Here is a 25,528-nt window from a genome sequence, read left to right as displayed (position 1 = left end):
AACTCGAAACTAATTAGTTTATTTTGGCATTTATAGCACCTGCAAATCGGACAGCGGCATACGCGCCTATACTCAGGCAGCCGCGGCTGCAGCTGCCGCTGCTGTTACACCCATTACCGGAGGCAGTCGGCCGCCTCGAGGTGCTGATAAAATACGTGCTGCCTCAGGTCCGTCCATACTGCCGCGACCCGAGGACATACTAATCAATGATCCAGAGCTGCGTCAGGAAGAGAATGTGGAGCTACGCAATACAGCGGAGGCGCCGGCCAATCCACATCCCCATCCGCTGCCCATGCCCGAATATGGCGGTTACTTTGCACCACTTACCGAATTTTTACCCGATGTCAGTTTACCTATCAGCGGATTCCATCGGTGAGTGAAAAGCAAATTATCACCGTTTAGTGACTCCACAGGGATATATAGAAGAGTACAAATTTGTTTTGCTCTTATGAATGCTCTTTTATTATTTTCAAAGACTCATACATTATTCGTAATAAATTCCCGTGTTAGATTGTATCCAATCTAAGTGGGAGGTAACACGGGTAAAGCCAGCTGGTTTTCCGAACGTGCAGCCATCAGCCGAACCGAAAGATGTTATGCCCACCAAAACGGGCTCGTCATGGGCTACCAGTGGGCCGCCGGTGTCACCCCTACATGTGGACTTTCCGCCTGTGCTTCTGGCACACACTACGTTCGGTGGCAGAACGCCATAGCTCTCATGGCACTCGTTATTAGTCATGATTTGTAGATCGACACACTGCAGCCTATCGGCAATTTGACCATTGGCAAGTTCTCCCCAGCCACAGGCAACTGCCCACCTGTTCTCAAAGCGTTCGTTCTTTTGACTAAGTCTTGGCAGATTTATCTGGTTTACGGTTGCTGAGAATTCCACGTAGGGAATGCGAATCAGTCCGATGTCATAGCCCATGGACGGCCAGTTCTCGTGACGAATGAAATCATATTCGTAAACTTTAAAATGATATTGACCATTGCCTCGGGAAATGGCACCCAGGTGAACCTCCACAACGTCCGTGCTTAGGCACTGGGCGGCAGTTAGCACAAAAAATTAGATATGATTACGCCACTGCAAATTCCAACTTGAGTTCCGTCGTAGTTTTCCAATAGCAGGCTGACAATGTAGGGCGCTTTTCCTTGGTAGGCTGCATAGCCATTGGCAATAATATTGCTGGGATTATGCTCCTCATCCGTTGAGGTCGTCCGATTGCCGATTGCAGTGGCGCAGGCCAAAGCCAGCAAAAGAATTTGAGCGAAAACTTTCATACTTAATTTGAATGTAAAAATACTTGCAGCTACGATCTTATATAGGAAACTCTACCTACTAATTACACCATTCGCTTAACTTGGTCTGGTGATAGCAAATGATAATTGTAATTAAGGATGGTAATTGAAGATAGTTGTAGATAGCTAATGGCTTAAAACATTATTCATTCAAATGGATAGTTCGCGCCTATGGTTATTGCTACTAAAATTGGTTTGGATTACTACTCAGATTTCTTAACTGTCTACACAAGCTCAATAAATTTTCTTCTTAAAATTAATTATCTATAGGAGTAATTACATACAGTGCATTTTTATTGGTTTTTTACATAGCTCAAGAAGCTTATTTGTTTAGTAGTACGCGATGCCAGAATTTTGACGTATCCAGTCCAAGTGAGCGGTCACGCGGGTAAATCCAGCTGGGCTTCCGACTGTGCAGCCTGCTGCCGAACCAAATGATGTTATGCCCACCAGAATAGGGTTATCGTGTGTCACCAATGGGCCACCAGAGTCACCTCCGCAGGTGGATTTTCCACCAGGTGTTTTCACACACAATATGCCATTGGGCAGATTGCCATAGCTCCTAGAGCACTCTCTGTTGCTCATGATTTGTAGATCGACGCACTGCAGCCAATCAGCCAGTTTTCCATTTGCCTGCCCTCCCCAACCGCACGCAACTGTCCACCAGTTCTCAAAGAGCTCTTTCTGTTGATTGAATTTGGGGAGATTTACCTTGTTCACCCTGGAGGTAAAGTCAACGTGCGGAGTGCGAATCAGGCCAATGTCATTGCCATTGGTATTGGGCCAGAGATGGTGACGAATGAAGTTGTTCTTCCGCACACTGTGATAGTATTGGCCATTGCCACGCCAATTGGAGCCATAATGAATGTCCACATAGTCCGTGGTTAGGCAATGGGCGGCAGTCAGAACCCAATTGTGGCCGATGATGGTGCCGCCGCCTATTGCAACACGATTGCTGTTATCAGTTCTTATCAGTAGACTGACGATGTAGGGAGCTTTGCCTTCGTAGGCTGCATAGCCATTGGTAATGATATTGCTGGGGTCATGATCGTCTGGTGAGGGCTCGATCTTGGTCTGATTGTCTTCTGCAGAGGCGACGGCAAAGGCCAATGAAAATATTACCAGAAGAACTTTCATGCTTAACTAGAAAGTGAATATAACGTCTACTGTTCCGAACTTTTATAGCTGGATGCAGAAAGTAATTACACTTTTTTTCCTAAAAACTATGAATGATAATGGAAAGAAGTGGTTGAAATGGAAGATAATGATTGATTATTAATGAGCTAAGACATTAGGTAGTATTAGACTCCTAAGTGGAAATATAATATTTCAGTTCTTTATAATGCTTCAGCTCTTTAATTTTTAACACAAGCTACAGACAACATTAAGGAGTCACAAATACTGAAATGCGATTATGTTTTATTTAATGATAACTAATATAAGTTTATATACATATGTGTGCATTACAAGATATTAGATTGCTATATATGCAAATTGGAGTTGATTAGTAAGCGATTCCGGAGTGTTCACGAATCCAGTCCAAGTGAGCGGTCACGCGGGTAAAACCAGCCGGTTTACCGACTGTGCAGCCGGCTGCCGAACCAAAAGATGTTACGCCCACTAAAATGGGATTGTCGTGCGTTACCAACGGGCCACCGGAGTCGCCACCGCAGGTGGATTTTCCATCAGGTGTGCCCACACACAGTATGCCGTTTGGTAGATTGCCATAGGTATTTGAGCACTCGTTGTTGCTCATGATTTGTAGATCGACGCACTGCAGCCAGTCAGCCAACTGTCCATTGGCTTGTCCTCCCCAGCCACAAGCTACTGCCCACCAGTTCTCGAAGAGTTCGTTCTGTTGACTGAAACTGGGCAGGTTAACCTTATTAACTGTTGGCGTAAAGTCAACGTGCGGAGTGCGTATCAAGCCGATGTCGGTGCCCTTGGTATCGGGCCAGAGATGGTGGCGAATGAAGTTCTCCTTTCGAACACTGTGGTGATACTGGCCATTGCCTCGCCAAGTGGAGCCATAATGAATGTCCACATAGTCCGTGGTTAGACAATGAGCTGCTGTCAGGACCCAGGTGTTGCCGATGATGGTGCCGCCGCCTATTGCAGCACTATTGCTGTTATCAGTTCTGATCAGCAGACTGACGATATATGGAGCCTTGTCCTCGGGGGCAGGATAGCCATTGCTAATAAAAATACCGACGGGCAGATCCTCCGGTGAGATCTTTGTCTTGGTCTGATTGTTGTTTGCAAAAGCAGCGGCAAAAACCAATGAAAGCAGTAGCACGAGAGCTGTCATACTTGAGTAGAATGTGATTGATCGTTAACAGCTACGATCTTATATAGTCTGTGTCAGGAATTAGCTACGTCATCGTTTAGAATTGTCTGATGATAATATATGTTATGATAAAAGAAATAAGCTATTGAAATACAAGATAATGGTTCACTGATAAAGGCCTAAGACATATCTATAAACTATGTTTGTATAGAATCCACCTTTATTAGTTTTACACTTTGTCTATGTGGTGATGTTTAGTTTCTTAGTAAGCAACTCCAGACAGAGTTTTTTGTATCCAGTCCAAGTGAGCCGTAATTCTAGTGAAACCAGCTGGGCTATCATGCAGCCAGCTCCAGAGAAAAATGATGCTATACCAAACAAGGTGCGATCAGAGTGTGTAACCAAGGGGCCATCGGAGTCACCGCCACAAGTGGATTTCCCGCTTATCGATCTTCCACACAATGAGCCATTTGTTAAGAAAACCCCTGAAGCATTACATTATACTGATTAAATATGGGTGAATTGGTATAATAACATGGTATATACCTCTTTGCGCATATTCTTTAGGCATTTTTAATTAATTTATACTAGATTACAATGATAGTTTATAAAATCACAATGAAATAATGTAAGTTGATTGCAGTGAATAATTTTTATTAAATCAAAACTTCTTCAATTATGATTGTGCTTGCAAATAGTTATAAGGATTTAGTACGAGATGTCAGTGTGCTGACGTATCCAAGCTAGAAAACTCGTAACACGAGTGAAGCCAGCCGGATGCCCAGCTGTGCAGCCTCTGGAAGAAACGAACTGACTAATGCCAATCAGAATAGTATTGTCCTGTGTGACAAGCGGTCCGCCCGAGTCGCCAGAGCAAATGGATCTGCCGCCTGGAGTGCTTATGCAGAGGATTTGGCTGTTGATTGAGCCAGCCGCATAGACTCTGGCACATTGCTGGTTCGATATAACAGTCGCATCGACGCATTGCAGTTGGTCGGGTGTCCTAGTGGAGGTGGTTATACCCCAGCCGCAGGCCGTTGTCCGTTTATTGACATAGAGTTCACCAGCGTTGCTCACACTGGGTAGTTTGACCAGGTTGATGCGATCGGTGAAGGTCACGTGTGGAGTGCGTATCAATGCTATGTCATGGGTGCGATGGTTAATGATATTGTCCGCGTTCACAGTGTGTATCACTGTGCCCTGGGCACGACGATTCGAGCCGTAGTAAATGGTCACCGTGCTGAATCCCTTTGAGCAATGTGAAGCGGTTAGGACCCAAGTATTTCCAATTATTGAGCCGCCACACCATGCGCCTGAATTTCTTTTGCTGAATAGCAGACCCACAATATACGGGGCTTTGCCCTCTGGTGCTATATAGCCATTCGTGATGATGTTTTGAGGTTCCAGCTCAAGGAGCGGCTCTGGCACTGGCTCCACATCAAGTCGTAAGTCATCATATACTCCCTCAACGGCAGCCGAACTGCTTGTTAGAGCAAGGGTAAAGAGCAGAAATATTATCACCACCTTCATTCTGAATGAAAGTAGTAAGAGTTGGGGTTGGAGCTTATATAGTAAACTGACCCACTTTTTAGGTAAAGCCCCTTGGCAAGATATACTAATTAGCATGATTCATTTGCGAGGTAAACAAAATAAGTTTTAACAAATAATGTGTTTGGGCATTAGGCTAAGCATTTCGAAATTGAAGATCCTCAGCAATATCAAGAGTAAAAAAGTTAGTCTTAAAAGTTTCCGTTTGTTACAAAAAACAAAAACAAAAACAAAATCTTTGAGAACGTTTTAGCTCTATAATAATCTCCAATTCTCTTCTCTTGCAGCTGCAATGTGGCTGTCATGCTGCTCACAGACATTGTGGTGGATGGCATTCCTGGCATCGATTGGACGCTTCATTTGCCCCTGATGCTGCACATCTTGTTCTTGGGCCTCGATCACACCAGAGTCATTGTGCGCCAGCATTGCAAGCAGCTCTGTGTCAATTTGCTGATTGTCCTGGCTGAGCACAATGATCATCTGACTGTCGCGCGCATTCTGCTCAACAGTGAGACGAGCAAGCTGGATTTGGGCCTGACTGTGCCCGCTCTGCCCGTGATTGACAATAACTTTACGGAGCTGCACCAGCAATTCGATAGCTATCTGCTGCACGTAAGCCCCCAGGCGGCTGCCTATGCACTGCAGCATAATCTCTCGAGCTCGACGATCATTGCGTCGCACTCGACCAACCAGCAGACGCTGCCGCAGACGCCGCAGAATCAGCAGCAGCCGCCCCCAGTGCAGGGCCCAGGGGCGAGTGCCACGCCAGCAGCTTTGACGGCTACGCCCGCTGCGCTGCAGATCAATCCGAATAATACGGAAAACTCGGAGGTGCCGTTAATCCATGCGGATGAGCACGCTCCTCCCCAGCCGGGTCCCAGCATGCCCATAGCGCATGTTATCAAGAGTTTAATCAAGTTCCTAGCTCAGGACACCAGCCAGCCGCTGTGGAACTACGAGGATATCACAGCTAAGGTGTGGTCGGTGAAGTCAGCGGAGCAGCTGAGCTGTTTCCTCAAGCACATGGTCAAGGTGTTTGCCGATAGCTATCCACAGGCGCGCATTGCCGAGCGATGGGCGCAGACGGCTTTGCAGCTGGGCTTATCCTGCTCCTTGCGTCACTATGCCGGGCGTTGCCTCCAAATCTTTCGCGCCCTCAATGTGCCTATCAATTCGCGCATGCTCTCGGACATACTATCCCGTCTGGTGGAGACTGTAGCGGAGCAGGGCGAGGATATGCAGGGCTATGTAACGGAGCTGCTGCTGACGCTGGAAGCTGCTGTCGACAGCTTGGACTCTGACTTCCGGCCGCTGGACGTCATGAAGGACATTTTCAAGAGCACGCCCAATCTGAACAACAAGGACGGCGGGCCCAACTCTATACTGCCTGGCAAGAAGTCGCCGTCGGGCATGACACCGCAATCCTCCAACTACTCCATACCCAGTCATGGACGCAGCACCAGCTACTCGGTGTCCTATTGCGGCCGCAAGGCCAACAACTCGCCCTGCGACAAGCAGGTGGAGCTGAGGAATCGCGCCTCAGGCATCGAGCTGGAGCGCAGTGTTGTCTGCAAGTTTGGCGTGGGCGGAGTTGGCGTCGGTGCTGGCTCCGCCTTGTCGCGCTCACGTAGCGCACAGAGCCTGAAGATGCTGGGCGATACGGCCACGCAGGATGACAAGATGACCATATTGGCGCAGCTATTCTGGCTATCGGTTTCACTGCTCGAGTCGGACTATGAGCACGAGTTCTTGCTGGCATTGCGTCTGCTAACCCGCGTACTGCATCGCCTGCCGCTGGATAGACCCGATGCGCGGGACAAAGTCGAGAAGCTGCAGCAGCAGCTCAAATGGACCGCATACCCTGGCGTGCATGCGCTGCTTTTGAAGGTGAGCCAATGACGACTGATCACAGTCAGCGTAAGCCGGTAATAAACTTTTCTCTATTTTTCCATCAGGGCTGCACCCACAGTGCCACCTATGAGCCAACAATCACGCTGCTGTCCCAGTTCGCACCGCTGCTCAGCCTGCCAGTCTGTGATCCCACACAGAGCTGTGCTTTTCCCATGAACGTGATTGCGCTGCTGCCGTATATGCTGCTCCACTATGAGGATGCCAATGAAATTTGTATACGCAGCGCTGAGAATATTGCACACGTGTCCACGGAGCTGGGCGCCAAGCTGGAGAATCTGGGCACAGTGATGACCTTGTACAGTCGCAAAACGTTCTGCAAGGAATCATTCCAGTGGACCAAGTGTGTGGTCAAGTACTTGCACGACACATACGCTCACATGGGCCTCCACATGTTGGCCTTCCTCATCGAGGTACTGGAGAAGGGGCCTCAACAGGTCCAAGTGCCGGTCCTCAACGTCATTCACTGCATGTTACATTATGTGGATCTATCGGCGCCACAGGCACAGAATATCAATGCGGACTTGCTGCGTGCCATAGGCAAATATCTGGATGTGAGTTTATCATATAGATTTCGGGACTATCTCTAACTCTACTATTTTGCAGACTGTGAACTGGAAGGATTCTTTGAAGATCTTAAAACTCATCGTTACACGCAGCTCTTCGCTGCAGGTGGTGCCGCCCAGTGATGGCAGCAGCGCCGGCTTATCGTTCTCCTTCTATGGCGCATATCCGGACTCGGATATGTTCTGTAAAAAGGAACTGGCCGGCCGCACCATGGAGTTCACCTTCGACGTGTCGCAAACTCCGCTGATCGGACGTCGCATCTTGCTCAAAACCGAGGAGCCCACATCTGGCTCTGCAGCATCCGCCACAGGCAGCTCGTCGCTAAACTCCACACTGACCAATGCCACCACCGTGACAGTTGCGCCTGCACAGCAGGCGGGTGCACAACTGCAGCAACAGCGCGCCCATGGGAATGTATCAGCCATTGGCGCCTCTGCCGCCGCTGCCCAGCAGCACCAGCAGCAGCAGCACGGCATTGGCCTTGGCAGTGTTGTTGGCACACCCAACTCACCCAGGCGCAGTGCCAGTCTATCTCCTGCGGATACCGTGCCACTGAGCGGCTGGAAGCGTCCTTGGATGTCACAGTGCCGGGTGCGCGAGTGCCTGGTCAATCTGTTGACCACCTGTGGACAGCGGGTCGGCTTGCCCAAGTCGCCATCGGTAAGTTTCTGGCCACAAGGGGTTCGAAAGGGGGTTTCCAGCTTGTACATTAGCCAGGTGCATGCTTTGAGCTCCCCTAGCGCTAGCTTTTTCAGCTCCTGCTTTCTAATATGGCCATCATCTCTACCAAATTATTTATTTCTAATTCTTTTTCTTTCATGTAACAAACAAAAATATAAACTAAATTATAAATCAATGTTGATATAAACCAATTCCAATATCAAACCAAATCTAACACGCCATTATATCATCATTAACAACCCGAACCAAACCTAATTATAGGACGATTTTCTAAACTCTATTTGCTCAAAGGTAAAAGAACATGTTTCTAAATGTCACGTGTAGCTTTGTCTTTGTTTACGTAATTTGTTTTGGCTCGTTTCATTTCACGTGTACCTTTATGCATTGCTCCTCCGTTTCATTCCACACATTTCGTACACATGCTGAAGGCGTGTTCTCAGTCTGGGACATCTCTTTTGGGCATCGCTAGTTCTCTTTTGTTTCATTTGCATTTTTCTTCCGTTCCGCACTTTTCTTGCATGTGTCTCTGTTTTATTTCAAACTGTTTGTTTCGTTTTTCTTCGTTTTAATACGTTCAGTCTCTGAGCACATCGCTACTAACAGGATCGATTGCGACCAGACAAAGCGTAAGCTTTCCACTCTTTTCTTACTTAATGTTTGATTCCATATATCTACTTGAGTGTTTATACTGCATGTGCTCTCTGCCTAGATTACGTACTGATGCAACGTTTATTTTCCAATATTCAGGTCATCTTTAGCCAATCCTCGGATCTCATGGAACGGCAATCATCGGCCGCCTCATCGACGGAGGAGACATCAGGTCCGCAGGGCGATCTAAGCAGCGGCTCGCGCCGCGACGATGGTCAGCCCGATTTTACTGTGTTCAAGGACTTCGACTTCCTGGAGTACGAGGATAGCATTGCCGGTGAATCCACCGATAACTTTAATTGGGGCGTGCGCCGCCATCAGCTCTTTGAGGGTGATGAAGATCTTCTGAATCTCGGCAGCGGCATGGGCGGCTCTATCAAGGGCGGCCATTCGTCAGCGCTGGAGGATAGCTTCAGCGATAAGACACCCATTCTGAGTAAGCGCAAGCGACAGACCGCAGACGATTCATCTGATGAAGAAGCCGAGTCGGAGTCTCCGCTAGACGACGATCACCGCCAATCGTTCTTGAAGTCCTTCCTAGGCGGCGCACCGCCTTCTTCGCTGAGCTTGCGGGAGCGGCGTCGTCGTAATTCGGTGTCGCGCAGTGACACCAGCGGCTCCAGTGCAGGAGACTTGGGTGACATCACGCCATGCAATGCCTCGCCACATATGCAGGGCATCATTCGCTTTGGGGCCGCCGTGCGAGATGAGGCTGAGGAAAACTGGCGTCGTCAACTGCAGTCGATGCTGGTTAATCAACCCTCGGCGCACACTTCTGAGCTGCTGCAGCAGCTATATAGGCTGGTCAAGGAGCTGACCTTCAAGACAATCAGCATTTCCAAGGAGGCGAAGAAATTCTTCACTGGCATCGGCTCACAGCTAGGAAATCGCATATCCCTCTTTACGGATTTATTGAGTGCACGCGCCGATCCGCCGCGTGTTTGGTGCAGTGAAGTGCTGCCCACCACGCCGAAGCTGTTGGAAACTTTAAGATTCAATGTGCTGGAAGTGCAAGAGCATCTGGAGACGTTCTTTGATCGCAAAGATCAGGTACTGGAGGTGAGTACTTTTACTTCTATTTATAGTATTTGTTTTCATTTGATTCCATTTCATTTTCATTCCATTTTGCAGTGCCTGGATGCCGTGAAGACATCTTGCAAACTGTCCCTCTTTAATGAATCCGATGTGGCGGCCTCTAGCATGGAGCTACCCAGCAGTTCCAGCATTGCGTGCATGCCCTTCGATCCCGCCTCCACGGAAGTTGTTCTGGACTTGGGTCGCTCTTTGTATAAGCTAATGTTTCAGCTACTTTTGCTGATTGAATCGAATCATAAAATATCCTCAAATGTCGTTAATCATTTTCGCGTCAATGAAAACGTAAGTGAAAGCGTCTAGGAAAATGTGCTTAATGCTAATTTTTACTTTTCCTAAAGATGCACGACATATCCGATCTCTACGCCTTGGTGCGAGATGCTTTGGTGCGCTGTACTAGCGAAGCTGAACTAGATTGCCTGGAGTCATCCACCTCGACGGAGGGTGAGCATACTCCCACGCCCTCGCCAAGCTTGCCCATGACGCAGGAAGAATTTGAGGCGTCGCTGCACGAACATATTGATCTGCAGCGCTGGTCGAGCGCCATTTCTCATGTGCGACAGTATCGACGCGTGTCCACGCTGAGTGCAGGTGATCAGAGTCTGACTATATTTAGCTATGGCAATTTGGATAGTCGCATCAAGTTCGATGAGATTTCAATCATATTGAATGCGTATGCACATAGCATTATGAAGGATCGCACAGGTTTGTGTTCGAATGACTTAACTATAAGAACTACTTGTAACATATTTGTTTGACCAGCAGAGGCCTTCATTGTATCTAAATCGGACTCGGAGCTGTACGAAGTATATGCTATACTCTCAGAGAACTTGTATCATGTCTCGAGCGCTCTGACCAACATGGAAATCAATATGAAGAGCTACTCTATGGGCGTTGGTTCGGGCAATTTGCATCGCAGCGAGCAGGACATTGTGACAAATCTTTAAGTATAGAGGAACCCTACATATGTTTAAAATTAGTGAGGACTTAAGCTCATTTTGATATGTAATCAAATTTAGTTGTTAATATTTAAGCAGCATTATAGGGCACTATCATTCAGTTGAGAGTTGAACGAGCATTATTGTGTATGAACAAATGTGTTTTAAGTACGATATAATTACATAATATATATACATAACTATTTAACACTGATCGCAATTAGTTTTGACATATAAAGCTCCAGAAGTGAGCTCTTTGATTAACCCTTGGGAACATTGAACAACAATTTGCAATTTTTTGTATAATAAACATTTAATTACAAATTATTTGTATTCTTTTTATGTCCACATTGAACTGCGACAACCTAAAGTAAATAGAGCAAATTTGTCAGCTTAGCATTTAGTCAGGTGTGATGCTTTGACACACATATTCATATACATAAACGTTCTTAACTAGTTGAACAGATTCTTGAGCGCATTTCGTTGCTGTTTATTGTATTCGGCCAGAAGCTGCTTGGCACTGTTCAGTTCATTCAGGATTTGTTTATTTTCTGGCAACAGGCTGTGTGCATGCTTCAGATCTTTTATGGCCTCCTCGTAGTTGCGCAAGGCGCGTTGCGCTTGTCCTCGTCTATAGAACGCTTTGCTGCATTTGGGATCCAAGCGTATGGCCTCGGAGCACTCATATTTGGCATGCTGATAGTTGCCCAATTTCAGCTCGACAGCTGCCATGTTGATGTTATTCACCACGGAAAAGGCATCCAATCTTCTCAGTTCTGAGTCACCTTGACTCCGCTTCAGCTCCTGCCAGTCAAAGTTGCGGCGCAGCATCGTATAATAACGATTCGCTTTGCGGTATTTGGCTCGGGCCTCATAGTAGCGACCCAGCTGAAAAAAGTGATTACCCGACTGTCGCATGCCCGTGAGGAGGCTAACAGCCGCGTCACACTAGCACGAAGAACAACAACAAATGTTTAACATGAATCACGATTGCATAATAGAGATCGCTGGCTTCTTACCGTTGGCTTCTTGAATTTGCCCGTCCAATCTTGGGGATAGGGTGGCAGCTTGTCTGCTGTCTCATCACTGCACTCAATGCCCCAATCCTCACCTGGAGCCAGCTCACCACAGTCTGTTATAGTTATATCTGTCGTTGGTTGGGCTTCATCGTTGCAGTTCTGTTCCATTTCGGCAACGATGCCCAGGCCCCGCAATACACGGCCCACAACCACGTTGATCCCATTGAGGTTCTCACAGCCGACGGCTGTGATGAAGAATTGCGAGTTGTTTGTGTTTGGCGTGCCATAGTTGGCCATGCTGACCACGCCCTCTTCATTGTGCTGCAGTCAAGACGGTGTTAGTTGTCAATGAATCACTTGTATCCCTCGCTCCACTCACCGTCAGCTCAAAGTTCTCATCCTCAAACAGTGGACCATAGATGCTTTCGCCGCTGGTGCCATCGTTGTTCACAATATCGCCACCTTGAACGGCAAACACTCGCTTGATCGTATGGAAACGCGTGCCCTTGTAGTGCAGCCGCTCGCCCAGCTGCCCTATGCCACGTTCGCCCGTGCAGAGGGCACGGAAATTTTCCGCTGTTTTTGGCACAACATCCTTGCGCAGTTCAATTATCATGCGTCCCGCTGTGCACAGAAATCGCGATATGAAATTATACATACATACGATAACGTTTAACTGGGTCAAGCTCAGATTGTGAGCTGCTCGTTTCGCTTACCGCTCTCCTTGCCAATGCTAATGTCGAAATAGACAATGGGATTCGTTGTCTTCACCGGCTGTAGCAGTTCCTGTTTGGCTGGGCTCATATTGGTTATTAAGGCGTAGCCTTTAGCCACTCGTTCTTACTCTCAACTCAATTGCAAACTATTTAAAGGCAAGTAAACAAACAATATGCGATTTACATTTCGACTGTGCTGCCCATCTGTTGCATTCTGCGAACGCGAACAGCTGTTGGCGCTGCCAACCTTGGCAAAAGATTTATGCCGCGAAAATCTGTTAAAATTTGAAATTCTTAACGTATATTGTTAAACATTGCTTCCTATAGTTTTCGTGTATTTACATTCAATGAAAAACAAATTCTCTATATGTTAAGCTTAGACAGTTATTCATTCGCTGTGCCGCTATATGAATTTTATAGTTTGAGTCAATTTGCTGAAGCGAATAATTCAATAAGTGTTGTCTAGCCAAAATCAATTATTCTTCCTAATACTCATTCAATTTTTAATGACATCCTTGTTAGGGCTTCACTTTTTTGCATTCTTAAGCAATATTGCCCAATGTTCAATACAATAAAGTAATTTGCCTAGTTATACAGCCAACAAAACATATAATTTAAAACTAATTGACGATGAACCTCCCACTAAAAATTTACTATAAAAGCTAGTTGCGGATAGATGACTGCTCACAGTCAAAATATTTACACCCATAATGTCGAACATATTGGATCAGGAGTTAGAAAAAATGGAGTTGCCAAATCCGGGCGTAAAATGGGTGGAGTACTGCAGCTTTGCATTGGGCATCAATGTGGCGCCCCGGAAGCGAAGCTCTCGATACTGTGGATAGTGAGTGCTACCTATGATTGGGAAGACTTGACATTAAACTTCGAAAATTTATGTTTAGCTTACGCATATTGGCATATTTGCTGAATTTTTATATTACGTGTGGCCTTATGAACTTTGTTCTTAAAAATTATATGGTGTCCTTTCAAACCAATGTGGAGGTTTGTTTTCGGCTCGGTTAAAAACTTCATTTAACAAATATTTGCGAATTGCTTTCAGTCTATGGTACTTTGCTTTCAAATAATCATGAACATAGTCAAAATTACGTATTATCACAATCATCTCGACGTCTGTGCAGATTTAATGCGGATCTCAGAAACGTGTGATGTCTTAAAGAACTTGGGTATATTTGATGTGGGTAAGCATTGGGAAATTGAAGCAGTTTACTATAAATTTAATTAATTTCTTTCCCAGTTTTAACCGACAAGCAAGTCTTGTGCAAGGCATTGATGACAAAGATAAGAGATAGCTGGAAGAGTATTAATAGTCAGGTTATGTTCTTCTTCAGAATCGTTTCGTTGCCAGTTATTTTTTATTGCGCACGGCCCTATGTGCTATATGTATGCGATTGTTATATTGCGCGAAATATTTGTAAAATTACTTCAAGTGAGTTTATTTATTGAAAAAGCATAGACTGGTGCTATATATAAGAATTCTAATTTTTATAGCATATCCCGCCATAATGCCCTTCGTTCAAGTTGGCAATCATGAATATCCTTCTTTCACTATGCGATTTTTTGTGGAGCAAACTGGACCTGCCTATTGTTTTTGCAGTACGATCTGTTTCTGGCTATTATATAGAGTTCTCCATATCCATATACATATTTACTTTTCGTTTTCTTTTATAGATGTCTTTGGCTTCAATAGTCTCTTTGTTGTGCTCACAAATCACGAGGCTTGCCTCTTTGAGCTGCTGCGAGATTTGGTAAGAAAATCGACAAATGATGAAATCGTGCCCAAAACATCGAGAGTTTCATATTTGCGTTGCTGTGCCAAGCTTTTTGCCCGACTATCCAGGTAAATATCTTATCCGAATTTGAATTGTGTATAAATATTAATATTTCCCAACTGCAGACATCATGCCCAGGTTGAAAATCTTTTCAGCTCTATTATTTTAGTACAGTGCGGGGTCAGCACATTTTTTTTGTGCATGCTGCTTTACAATATTATGGTAAGACAACCCAAATTTATATGGATTTTATTAAAAATTATCGAATATTTCAGGAAGTTGATTGGTCCAAGTTGTCCACGATTTTTGTTTACTTTCTGACAATTCTTTTCGAAATCAGTTTATATAATGTCAATGCGCAGAAGGTGGAGACACAGGTAATTCTTGAGGAACTTAAATATGCAGACCATAATACAATTTCTTATAGAGTGAACTGTTATTTCACGAGTGGTACAACTGCGCATGGTACAACGAATCGGAGGACTTTAAGCTTATCATTAGACTAATGCTGCTTTTTTCGATGCGAACCTTTAAACTAAGTGTCGGTGGCTTTTCGAAATTATCCAATCAGCTGCTAGTTCAGGTGAGCAACGAGAATCTAAATATATGTATATGTAGTACTTAACCTTTTTTTGGAATCTCTGTCAGGTGTTTCGGTTGAGTGGCAATTTCTATTTGCTGTTGCGCAATATGAATAACAAATAATATCAATTTCGTACTTTATACAAAAAATTACAACGTTGGAAAATTTTATTTTAAGGTGAAATTCATAAGGCGACTTAAGCACAGTAGAAAATATTGTAATTGGCACATTAAACGTAAATGACAAATGTATGTTAATATATATATAGAATAGATTGCAATGTGGCATAGCCATAAAAGGGGAGGAGAGATATAGAAATGCAATATTGTTTTGAAAGTTTTGGTACACGGCACAGTTTTCAATATATAGTATAGTATAATACAGTCGTCCATGGCTGGCTTGAATCGAAGGCACAATTGGCAGTTTAGGAAATTTGTTTCAATATTGGCATCATATTACACCGATAATAATAAATCGAACGATGCTTTGTAAAGCTAAACGTTTTGCATTTTCTGTTGCTCGTTTCTTGTTTATCGTTGGCTCTTTTGTTTCTTTCTTTCACTAAACAAAATATTTCAGCTAAAAGACTAAAATTACATAATTTCATTCAACGGCTACGTGTACGGATAATTCCGCATTTGTTCGTCTTCGCCTCGTACTTAGATGTTAATTGAAGTAGTTGGTAGTTGGTAGTGCGCTTAGTTAGGGTCTATATGTCTAGGGCTCTAGACGATTGCGTCTAAAGCAATTACTTGGCAGTGCTTCAGATATTAAACGTATATTATCCACTTCTCCGGATAATTCTTTCAAATCAGCTTCGTATTTGTCGATTAATTTCTTTTGTATGTTCCGCTGTTCCCGGTACTTCTCGATACGTCCAGTTAGATTCACCCGAATGATGTTACCCTCCACCTCAGTGAGCCGATTCTCTGATAGAACACAGAAAGATTATTATTAGGAATGAAATTCTCTATTGAGATTCAGTCACTTGTTCGCTTACCCAGTTTGTCCAAATCCGATGTATTGATATCTTTCAAGTTCTCCAATTCATCCTTGATCGCTGACAACTCACTATTGGCCTTCTCAATTTGCTTCTTGGCGTCCTGCATGTCTGCCTTGGCCTGACCCACCTTGCGCTTGGCATCGTCCACAAGATTATCATCTTCGGTTGAGTTTTCTTCCAGCTGGGAGATGTCTCTTTGCGTCAGCGTCACGCGGTGGTTCAACTCGTCAGCCTCGGCGCGCAGCTTGCGGGCAGAGACCTTTGTCTCATTGGCTTTGCGACGTATCAGCTCAGCATCCTGTGGTTATATACCCAATAAGTAGAGGATATAGATACTAAAAGATACTGTGCAGTGTTTGCTTACCTTTGAGGCTTGCTCCGCATACTTCTCCTGGGCCTCTTGTGCATTGTTCTTGGCCTCGGTGGCGTTCTTATTGGCCCCTTGCAGAGCATTGCCAGCCTGCTGTATTAGATTGTCAGCGTTCTCGATTTCCTTCTTGATGCTGGGCACCTTTTCCAATGCCAAGGTGGCCTTCTCCGATGATTTCTGCACATCAGACTGGAAGCCCGCAAGCGTGTTGTAGGTCTTGTTGGCCTCCTTGAGCGTACTGTCGCCCTGCTCCACCGCCTTGTTGGCTCGCTCGAAGGCAGCCTTGGCGCGGCGCAATAGCTCAATGTCGTCCTTCTTCTGGGCTTCGGCGCTGTGCAATAAATTTGCTAACTGAGGCTGTATTCTATAGCTAACCATCACAATGACTTACCGTTCGAGTAAGACTTGAGAGAAATCGCGTTCAACTTCAAAGTTAGAGAAGACCTCACCATTGCTGTTGGACATTTCGTTGATCTGCTCGAGCAGATTATCTGCATTCTCATTCGCAGCCACTGCATCCCTCTTCAGCTGGTTGATGTCAATGTTGGGCTGCGTTTGACCGTTGACGTCGTTGAGCAGCGTGAGAGCCGCATCGTACACCTCGTTGGCCTTGCGTAGTGCTTCCTTGGAGGTTTGGGTGACGGCGCCAAGAGATTGCTTCACCTGATTCAGCTCGAGACGCACTTCGGAGCGCAGCTCAACACCAACCTTTTGCTGCAAATCGATGGCATTCTTGGCCAGCTGATTGGCCTTCTCTACAGCATCCATGGCATCCTTGGCATTCGTTAGATCGTACTTCGCCTCCGACTCGAGGCGGTCGGCCAGAGCGCGTGCCTCGCGTGAAATGTCTGATATTTGTTTCGATTGCTCGCCAAACTCCTTGGACTTGTTCTTTGCCTTGGCCAGGGCCTGTTCGCCCTCATCGTTGAGCAGATCCAGTGCGTCTTGCAGCTCCTTTTTAGCATCATCGATGATCTGGCGTAATTGTGTATAATTGCTGCGTGCCTTCTCGATTTCCGCATTGGCATCCTTCTGCAACTCATCGGCGCTGACCAAGTGGCTGTGCATGCTGTCCAATCGCTTGTGCAGATCGTTAATAACCTCAACGTAGGTCTGACCGCCGTCGCTAGAGCCGGAGCGCGCATCCTGAGCCAATATGGCCACCTTCTCCTGCACGGCCTTCAGCTTGCCCTCGAACTCCTCATCGTTTGTGACTGGTGTCCGGGCAATCTCGTCCAGCGTTGAGCTCAAGTTGGCCAGCTTGGTGCGATGCAGATCGGCTGCTTCTTGCACGAGGTTATAGCAATCGGGGCAGGCAACACAGCCGCGCTGGCGATCGTATTTGTTCTCCTTGCAACGATCACACCGACGTCCCTCCACATTGTCGTTACATGGACATTGGCCATTCTGATCGCACTGGAAGCCTTTGGAGCCGCTCTCGTCGCACTCACATGGCTTGCAGCCGTCCACGGAGAAGCCAAAGAAGAAGTTCTCGCACTGATCGCAGCGCAGGCCGACCACGCCCGGCTTGCAGTGGCACTGGCCCGTATACCTGTCGCAGGTGGAGTTGTAGCTGCCCACGGGATCGCACAGACAGTTCTCGCAGCCATTGCCGGAACGTATATTGAAGTAGCCAGGCTGACACTCACCACAGTCCCGGCCAATCACATTCGGCTTGCACTGGCACTGGCCCGTGACCTGATCGCAGCGCGAGATGCTCTGCTCGTCCTGTTCGGTGCCGGCGGCATAGCAGCTGCAGCGATCGCACTTGCCGTGGGGCAGGGCCAGCGGATCACCAAAGTGCCCGGGCAAGCACTGGTCGCAGTTCTCGCCAGCTGTGTTATGGATACACTTCAAGCACTCGCCGGTGGTGCGATTGCAGTTGCCCACAGCATTGGGATCGACGTTGCCGTTGCAGTCGCAGCTCTTGCAGGTGCGCACTTCGCCCAGCAGCCCGGTCGGATCTCCATAGAAGCCATCGCTGCACTGCTCGCAGCGGGAGCCAAAGTAGCCCACGGGGCATTCTGTGCAGATGACCGTGTCGCCGTTGATTTGCATGCAGGCGCCATCGTTGGGGCAGGGGCAACGCTTGCAGTCGGTAGGCGTGCCGCCCAAGGCGTTGCCATAGTAGCCCTTGGCGCACTGATCGCAGTTATCGCCCTGGGTGTTGTGCTGACAGATGCAGCTGCCCGTCTCCGAGTCACAGATGTCCGCATGGCCATGGCAGTCGCACGGTATGCACGGCATGAAGGGTCCGCCACGTGCCGGACTGTGGCGATAGCGGGGTGCACACGACTCACAGAACTGGCCCAGATAGCCCTCGGGGCAGGTGCACTGCTCGATCCAGGTGGCCGGCTGCCCGGCTGCGCCTCTATGCGCCGTCTGCAGCTCCACATCGTCCAGATTGGCCTCACCCTGCACGGAATAGGTGGCACGGATTTTGATGGCCGTCAGATTGGACAGTATGGAGAGGAAGCCACGCGCCGACTGGCTGGGCTGCCACTGGTAGTCGTGATGCTCGTGCAGACGGAACGTGTACTCCCGTACACCCTGGTCCGGAATGCCGTTGCCCTGGGCAAAGATGGGCAGCGAGATTTTACTGCCAGCGCCCTCCAAGATAACGTCGCTGGCACTGCTGCTGGGCGCCACTTGACCCACCAGCTGCAGCTTGAACTTCAGATCGCGATTGTAGGAGGCGCGCTGATCGCCCAGGAAGCGATCGGGCGCCTGGAAGTAGACGTATTCGTTGCCTTGAGCTGTGGTGCCAATGCTGCGACTGTACTGATTGTATTTGATGTCCACGTCGCGGCGATTCAGATCAATTGCGGTCCAGCGCTCCTTGTGCTTGTTGAAGTTGGAGGTGACCGAGACAATGGAGTAGCCAGGCGCCGTCTGACACTCGGAGGTGTGGCCATAGCAGAAGCAGGGCGTGCAGCCAAAGCGATTGTTCTTATCCAGATTGAAGAATCCCGGTTTGCATCTGTCAAATGATCAGATGAGATATTTGTTACCCCTGTCCCGATCTTCTACTTACTCATTGCAGCGTCTGCCCTCGACGTTCTCCTTGCAGAAGCAAATGCCGGTCTCGGCATCACAGGCGGGCGTATTGTCGTGGGAGCCATGGGGATCGCAGCCACAGGGCTGGCAGCCATGGGGGCCAAACTGGAAGAAGTTGTTCGCGCACCGATCGCACTTGTCGCCCGTCACGCCGGGCTTGCACTGGCACTTGCCCTGGCTGTTGCACTGCAGCGAACGGGAGCCGACGGGATCGCAGGCACAGTTGACGCAATAGGCGTTGTCGCGCATATAGAAGTTCTCCTTGCAGCGCTCGCAGTTGGGCCCATCGCGATTGTCGCGGCAGTCCAGGCAGTGGCCACCATGGCCCGTCAGATTGAACAGATTGGCATCGAAGTAGCACTTGTCCGCAAAGTTGTTGCAGTTGCAAGCTGTAGGTAAATTTGGAATGTGAGTGGATTTATAATTTGAAGGCTCGTCAGCTTTACAGTTGATGAGATACCAATGCGTGGCAGAGTTGGTGTCTATCAGATTAGTTTCTAGGGCATGGTCATGGGACCAGCCGTAGCCTGTGGCAGATGCCACCAGGCAGACAACTTGCAAGCACAGCCTCAACATGACTGACCATCTGAACAGAAGCTGGAAGTGTCTAATGCATCAACAGTTGTGGCAGCTAACGGCAAAGCGGTTTGTCCTTATATAGGAAATCAAGCACAGTGGGACGAGAGCTATCGAACTGCGAACTGTCGAACTGCGAGAGTCAGTTCAAATCCAAGTTTGGTTTATCTATAGATTTTGCTGACTTTTTTATCGCCACATTGTTGACATTGCCCCACTGTGCCGCATTGTAACCAGTTTCAGCACCTGCTGCTTGCCTACCTTTGCACTCGTTCACTTCCGTTGAGGTTGCCCTCTTCCATTTGACGTCATTGTAGAGCGGCAGACAGCGATCGCAGTCGGGCCCATCCGTGTTGTGGCGGCACTCGCAGACCAGCGTGCGCTCGCCATGCATTCCGGTGCTGGCCACGCACTTGCTGGCGTGTCCGTTGCACTTGCAGCGCGCACCCACGGCAATGTCGCTGATGGCATAGAAGTAGGACTGCAGCACCTGAGCGTCGCCGAAGAGCTCGTCACCAAAGGTATTCAGGCGATCCAGTGTGATGCGAATGTCAGTGGCTGTGACCCATTCCTGCAGCTCCTGACTGCGCTCGAAGTTGATGCCACTGGGACGGCCCTCGAGCGTGGAGAAGGCGATTTCACCGTCGCGCAGCGGCGAGATGTCGCTGTACTCGCTGGTGCAGAGGGCGTGAGCCTCGCCCTCGCCCTTGCGAATGGCACGCGAGTCGGGCAGACCGTAGGTGTCCCGACAGACGGCACTGTAGAACTGGTAGGGTATCCAGGGACCGTTCTCCGTGGTGCGCTTGTAGATCGTAAAGGACTCCGGACGCGGCGAACGGAAGAGGATGCGTACGTAGGTTATATCATAGGATTTACCTAGAATCAGAAACGATTATATCAGCTCGACTTCGAATTTCCTTGCTAGCCTGTTAGACTTACGCAAATGCAGCGTCAAGTTCACATGATTGGGATGCTGGATGCCCTCCAGCATGGTCTCCGATTGCCACCAGGTGGGATTCTGAGGATCGTGCAAGTCCGTCAGGAACGAGGGATTATGATCTTCATATCTAAGTGGCATCATTTAAGTATTTCCTTTCAAATCAAGTGCATTTCTTGCTTACCTGCAGAATGCACAGTTCTTCAGATTCGGATTCATCGTCTGCATGCAGAAGTAAGTATCGCCCTGCTCACCGCAGGTATTTGTCGCTTCAATTTGCAGCTGGTAGGCAGCATTGATAAACTCGGGCAAGCATTTCTAAATAGGGTTTAGAGAGAAGATACATAAAAATATAGTCATATTTAAGCTCATTTTAGATTTATATTATTCGACAGAGTCTCTGCTCTACTTTACTGAACATCTCTCTAGATTTTGTTTCATTATGATATAAGAAAAGAGTGAGAGAGAGAGAGAGAGCGAGAGAGAGAGTGGGGCAGCTATGCGACAATTGTGCTCAACTAAATTGTCTTCATTGTTCAATTGGTTTGTATGTCTGCATACAAATTGCTGCCCATCAGCTCTATCGACCCAGCCGCCGAGGCGCGTGCCAATTCTCTCTTAATTTAATTGCCTGACAGTAAACAATTTGACTATGATTTATGGAGAGAGAGTGATAGAGAGAGAAATAGAGAGAGAGCTCTTGCTCCACTCTCTTCCCTTGTGCATTGCTCTTACCTGAGGTCGGCCATAGGGATCGTAGCACTCCAGCGCCGGCATGAATGTGGTGCCGCGCAGCTCGTGTCCGCCGGCGGAGGTAATGGGCTGGCGCTGTGCGCCAAGTGCGGTCGCCAGGCAGCTGCAGAGGAGCGCTCCGGCGAGCAGGAGGCGCGCTGCGGTAGAGCCTTCGCTGAGACTCCGCCTGTTGCGCTTCATCGTGAGCGCTGGGATTACGAACTGGGGCTGGGCTTGCTTTACGTACTAATTGCAACACTAATTTGCAATGGGTTACTGAACAATTATTAATCGAGTAGTTCTAATATTCTGGGTGGGTATTACGGTTTTTTAGTTGTTGTTCACTGTCACAGTTTAAAGCATAATTGCACTTGAGTTTAAAGGCATCCGTGGCTCAAGGAGATGGTGGCTGGTTCTTGAGCGGCTTGACTCGCTGTAAAATGCACAAGAGATATATAAATACGTCGATTAGCTAATGCCGTTCCATTTGTTCCATTTGTGTATGTGTCGTTGATCTATAATTTTCGGGCAAAGAAGAGAAATCACATCTGCTGCACATATTGTGTGAACTAAATGAAAAAAGCGTTTCAGTTGCTTTGTTGTTGCGCGGTTTTAATTAGTTCGTTCGCCGGTCCCGAAGCTGCCTCATAAAAACAAACTTTGCTGTCCAGTCAGTCAATAAGTTGCACGATCTGTCTGCCCCGGGCAACCGCACCAGAGCTCCCATTCCCCCAGCGCTCTCAGTGTAAACAAAACAAAACAAAACCAAAAAACTGCAAATGTAAATTTCAAATAACAACAAATTGAACAGCAAAGACATACATAAATAAACATACACACACAGACACCTACAGACACACTTATGAAAATGAACTCAAGCATTGAACACAACAAAATTTGTGTTTCCGACTATATCTACGTATATATATTCAGTGCTCACCCCACCCCAGCAACCCCACTCCACAGCAGCACCGCCCCACCGCAATTTTGTAGTTGCTCTAGCCTCTAAATGAAACTTGAAATTATTCCAGACGATGATTTCATCTACGCTTACTCCGCCCATGCACACCAAACACATGTATCTAGATACATATCTGGATAAGCAGCAAAAAGAATATAAAAATACTTTGCAATTACTTGGGAAAATGTGCAGGCTATTTAAGAACTTGTTAAAGGAATCTTGGGTTGCATTCATCTTATGCTTGGCCAAGGTTAGATTCATTTAAAGAACGATCATCTCTCAGATGCCTAAGTAGCTTTTTGTGTTTGCCGCTAATTAGCAAATATGCACAGTAAATTGAGTCTATTTACTAAGTAAAGATTGGAGATGATATCATTAGATAGCTATGGCAAGACATAGTTTTGGAAACGAATAGGTAAATCTATGAGAACTTGCTGAATACTGCAGAATAATATGGAAAGATGCATATAAGGCATATGAAAAGGGGATTTACAAGAAATTTCCAGTTATAGTGAGTCTAAAGCGGAACCTGATAAGATAATGAAACTGAATAAAATTGCAGACGATTGTATATATACATATGTATATATGTATATGTAAATCTAAAGTTGTATGAATTCAAAAATATTCCAGGAATCACAATTTGCTTTTTTTCATTCTTTTTCTTATATATAGACATTCTATTTTCCTTGCAGAGCAAACACAGTTTCGTAATACTCTCCGTATGAGACGTGAGAGCAAATGTTTGTTTGCACAAAATATTTCATTAAAAATTTATTTATAGCTTAGAGAGTGTGGTTGAAGCCGATGTTGAACTCTGTAGACTTATGTTGCGGGCTTATCAGTTTCGTTTCACATGTGGTTTTATTTTTGAAGAACAAAAAATTGTTTCATTACGAAACTGATGCAAAGCACTACTAGAAGATCTTGGAGACTGTCGCCGGGGCAACAGTTGATACACTCTTCTCCGATGTCAAGCGAAGTCCCCGAGTCTGTGTGTGTGTGTGTGTGTGTGTGAAACCCTTTGGGAATGAGTTCAGCTGAGGCCAAGACTCAAAGCATTTGCTGTTGTTGTCGTTCTCATATAGAGATATTATTAATACTGAACCGAACGAACATCCGCTCCATTCAGATTTCAATTGTTGAGCTGTTGCGCGCCTGTTGCGATACGCGCCTATGAGCACGAGTTCCTTTAGAGATAAGAATTTGGGGCTACGAACTAGTGCGATATGTGTTGCTGGCATGAACTGAATTCTGATTCTGATTGAGACTGAGACGAAGACGGAGACGGAGACGATGAGGAAGACAAAGACGAGAGGAAGACGGAGCACACACTACAGAGTGGAAACACTGCACTACACAACATACTATGGCGCACTACACTTTGTGGTTGTTGTGAGTTTGTCGTTTTTGTTTGCACCTTTTGGTATTTATCTTTATTGAAGCGTTTGTTTTTATCAACTGCTTCAACACATACGCTCACGCACACTCACTCGCACGCACACTCATGCACAGCCGCTCAGGTAGAGGAAAAGCAACACGAATTCACTCAAAAGAAACTGCACACACACTTGAGTCAGATACTTTTACGAAACTTGGTTTTTTTTTTTTTTTGGTTTTTGGTTTACTTTTTTTGTTGGTTTTGTTTTTGTTGTTTGTATCTTGACGATGCACAGGGCAGCAGCACAACATTAAACACTGCGTTTATTTATGGCTTATTTTTGTTGTAGATACTTTTGTTGTAGTAGTTGTTGTTGTTGGTTTGCTTCTAGCACATGCTGCATTTGGTTGATATTTTTGAGGGTTTTCCAAAGCATTTGCTGTGTTTGATTTATAAAAATAGTTTCTTGGTTTCTCGCATGGAAAATCTTATGCAGTTGCATTCACATGTGTTTAGTTGCATTTGTCATCGCATTTGCTTTCATTTCGAGTTTTTCATTTTGGCTTTTGTGTACTTTGCACACGACTTCTCACTTTTCCGCTGACTCGGAAATTGTACAATTTTCGTAGTTGCTTTGTTTCATTATTAAGTACAATTTATCGAGGTTTCTTTCATTTTTTTCTCTTGTCTTATTCAGTTGTTGTAATTGTATCACTATACCGAAGGCAAGAACCTTTTGAGTAAACAGTTCGTCATACACCGTCTGCCACACTCACACACACACACACGTACACACATGCACGAATACATGCATCTATGTACGACAAGATACTTTTTTATCTCGAGGTTTTCTTTTTTGTCGCTGTCTGCGACAGCCCAAGCAAACAACGAAAAAAAAAGACACACACAGCGCGAGGCAGCCGAAAAAGCCGTTCGTATAAAAATCAGAAGAGCTCCAGAAGAAAAGCAAAGACTCCTCCGCACACAGAGCACCATTAAGCACCACCGATCACCAATTCCACTTCAGCAGCCAAACACCGTCGCACTTACTCCGCACAGAACACCACAGGCAACCGCTAACGAGGACGTCCAATGCTCAACTGACTCTTGAGGAATGCGGCACAACCGCTCAGCGACTCTCGTTGAGTGAAACTCTATGCTCTGCTCTGCTCTGCTCTGATCGTATTTGTCTCTGTGCCTGTATCTGTATTTGTGAGTAGCTACACGATCGTTGTTGTTGCTCTGGCGCATGGGCACTCGACGAGCTTCGCTTTGCTGGCTGGGCTTAGCTTAGCCGGGCAACTATGTATTGTAGTTGAAATTGGAGAGCGAGCGGAGTGCTTTGCAGATTTATGAATTGATGTTTAATTGTAATACGCTTCTTCTTCTCTCTGGTTGGGTTTCCAATTACCAGCACAATTAGAGAATTTTGTTA

General features: G+C 46.6%; 4 protein-coding genes and 4 pseudogenes across 29 annotated transcripts in view; 2 read left to right on the top strand and 6 right to left on the bottom strand.

Moving 5' to 3' along the window:
- Positions 1 to 11,182, top strand: part of fry (microtubule binding protein furry) — a 49,382-nt gene extending 38,200 nt beyond the window's left edge. For 18 of the 26 annotated variants that reach the window (XM_089466689.1, XM_089466709.1, XM_089466688.1 and 15 more), the window contains 10 exons: positions 37 to 372; positions 5,422 to 7,021; positions 7,090 to 7,596; positions 7,649 to 8,269; positions 8,552 to 8,581; positions 8,869 to 8,916; positions 9,038 to 9,997; positions 10,070 to 10,315; positions 10,372 to 10,735; positions 10,796 to 11,182. In XM_089466689.1, the coding sequence (XP_089322815.1) occupies positions 37 to 372; positions 5,422 to 7,021; positions 7,090 to 7,596; positions 7,649 to 8,269; positions 8,552 to 8,581; positions 8,869 to 8,916; positions 9,038 to 9,997; positions 10,070 to 10,315; positions 10,372 to 10,735; positions 10,796 to 10,977 (4,894 nt within the window). In that variant the 3' untranslated portion in view covers positions 10,978 to 11,182. The remainder of the gene's footprint in view (positions 1 to 36; positions 373 to 5,421; positions 7,022 to 7,089; positions 7,597 to 7,648; positions 8,270 to 8,551; positions 8,582 to 8,868; positions 8,917 to 9,037; positions 9,998 to 10,069; positions 10,316 to 10,371; positions 10,736 to 10,795) is intronic. The other 8 variants (XM_018006404.2, XM_018006399.2, XM_089466708.1 and 5 more) reach the window with 3 other exon arrangements.
- Positions 435 to 1,303, bottom strand: LOC108613160 (serine protease 1 pseudogene; annotated as a pseudogene).
- LOC108613158 (serine protease 1 pseudogene) lies at positions 1,576 to 2,468 on the bottom strand (annotated as a pseudogene).
- On the bottom strand, positions 2,718 to 3,631 carry LOC108613159 (serine protease 1 pseudogene; annotated as a pseudogene).
- LOC108613155 (serine protease 1 pseudogene) lies at positions 4,220 to 5,137 on the bottom strand (annotated as a pseudogene).
- Positions 11,183 to 11,262: 80 nt separating the features above from the next.
- Positions 11,263 to 12,923, bottom strand: Cyp40 (Cyclophilin 40). Its single transcript, XM_018006424.2, has 4 exons — positions 12,704 to 12,923; positions 12,367 to 12,611; positions 11,988 to 12,308; positions 11,263 to 11,916 (listed from the first exon to the last, which is right to left on the bottom strand). Exons 1-4 carry the CDS (start codon positions 12,789 to 12,791, stop codon positions 11,422 to 11,424), a joined length of 1,149 nt encoding a protein of 382 aa, XP_017861913.1. The 5' UTR covers positions 12,792 to 12,923; the 3' UTR covers positions 11,263 to 11,421.
- A 480-nt stretch (positions 12,924 to 13,403) lies between these two features.
- On the top strand, positions 13,404 to 15,271 carry Or67b (Odorant receptor 67b). Its single transcript, XM_018008459.2, has 10 exons — positions 13,404 to 13,547; positions 13,606 to 13,705; positions 13,764 to 13,902; positions 13,959 to 14,150; positions 14,213 to 14,317; positions 14,393 to 14,561; positions 14,619 to 14,715; positions 14,769 to 14,870; positions 14,921 to 15,076; positions 15,142 to 15,271. The coding sequence occupies exons 1-10, from the start codon at positions 13,414 to 13,416 to the stop codon at positions 15,196 to 15,198; spliced, it is 1,251 nt and encodes a 416-aa protein (XP_017863948.1). The 5' UTR covers positions 13,404 to 13,413; the 3' UTR covers positions 15,199 to 15,271.
- LanB2 (laminin subunit gamma-1) lies at positions 15,205 to 25,264 on the bottom strand. The gene is made up of 10 exons (XM_018008458.2): positions 25,144 to 25,264; positions 21,755 to 22,184; positions 21,204 to 21,337; positions 21,022 to 21,149; positions 20,344 to 20,958; positions 19,484 to 19,895; positions 16,841 to 19,429; positions 16,444 to 16,780; positions 16,077 to 16,377; positions 15,205 to 16,005 (listed from the first exon to the last, which is right to left on the bottom strand). The coding sequence occupies exons 2-10, from the start codon at positions 21,950 to 21,952 to the stop codon at positions 15,794 to 15,796; spliced, it is 4,926 nt and encodes a 1,641-aa protein (XP_017863947.1). The 5' UTR covers positions 21,953 to 22,184; positions 25,144 to 25,264; the 3' UTR covers positions 15,205 to 15,793.
- Positions 25,265 to 25,528: the final 264 nt, after the last annotated feature.

Source organism: Drosophila arizonae, chromosome 4, assembly GCF_054131065.1.
Source record: "Drosophila arizonae isolate 15081-1271.41 chromosome 4, UAZ_ARI_1.0, whole genome shotgun sequence".
In the NCBI taxonomy this organism is placed as follows: domain Eukaryota; kingdom Metazoa; phylum Arthropoda; class Insecta; order Diptera; family Drosophilidae; genus Drosophila; species Drosophila arizonae.
This window is presented reverse-complemented; position numbering and strand designations above follow the sequence as displayed.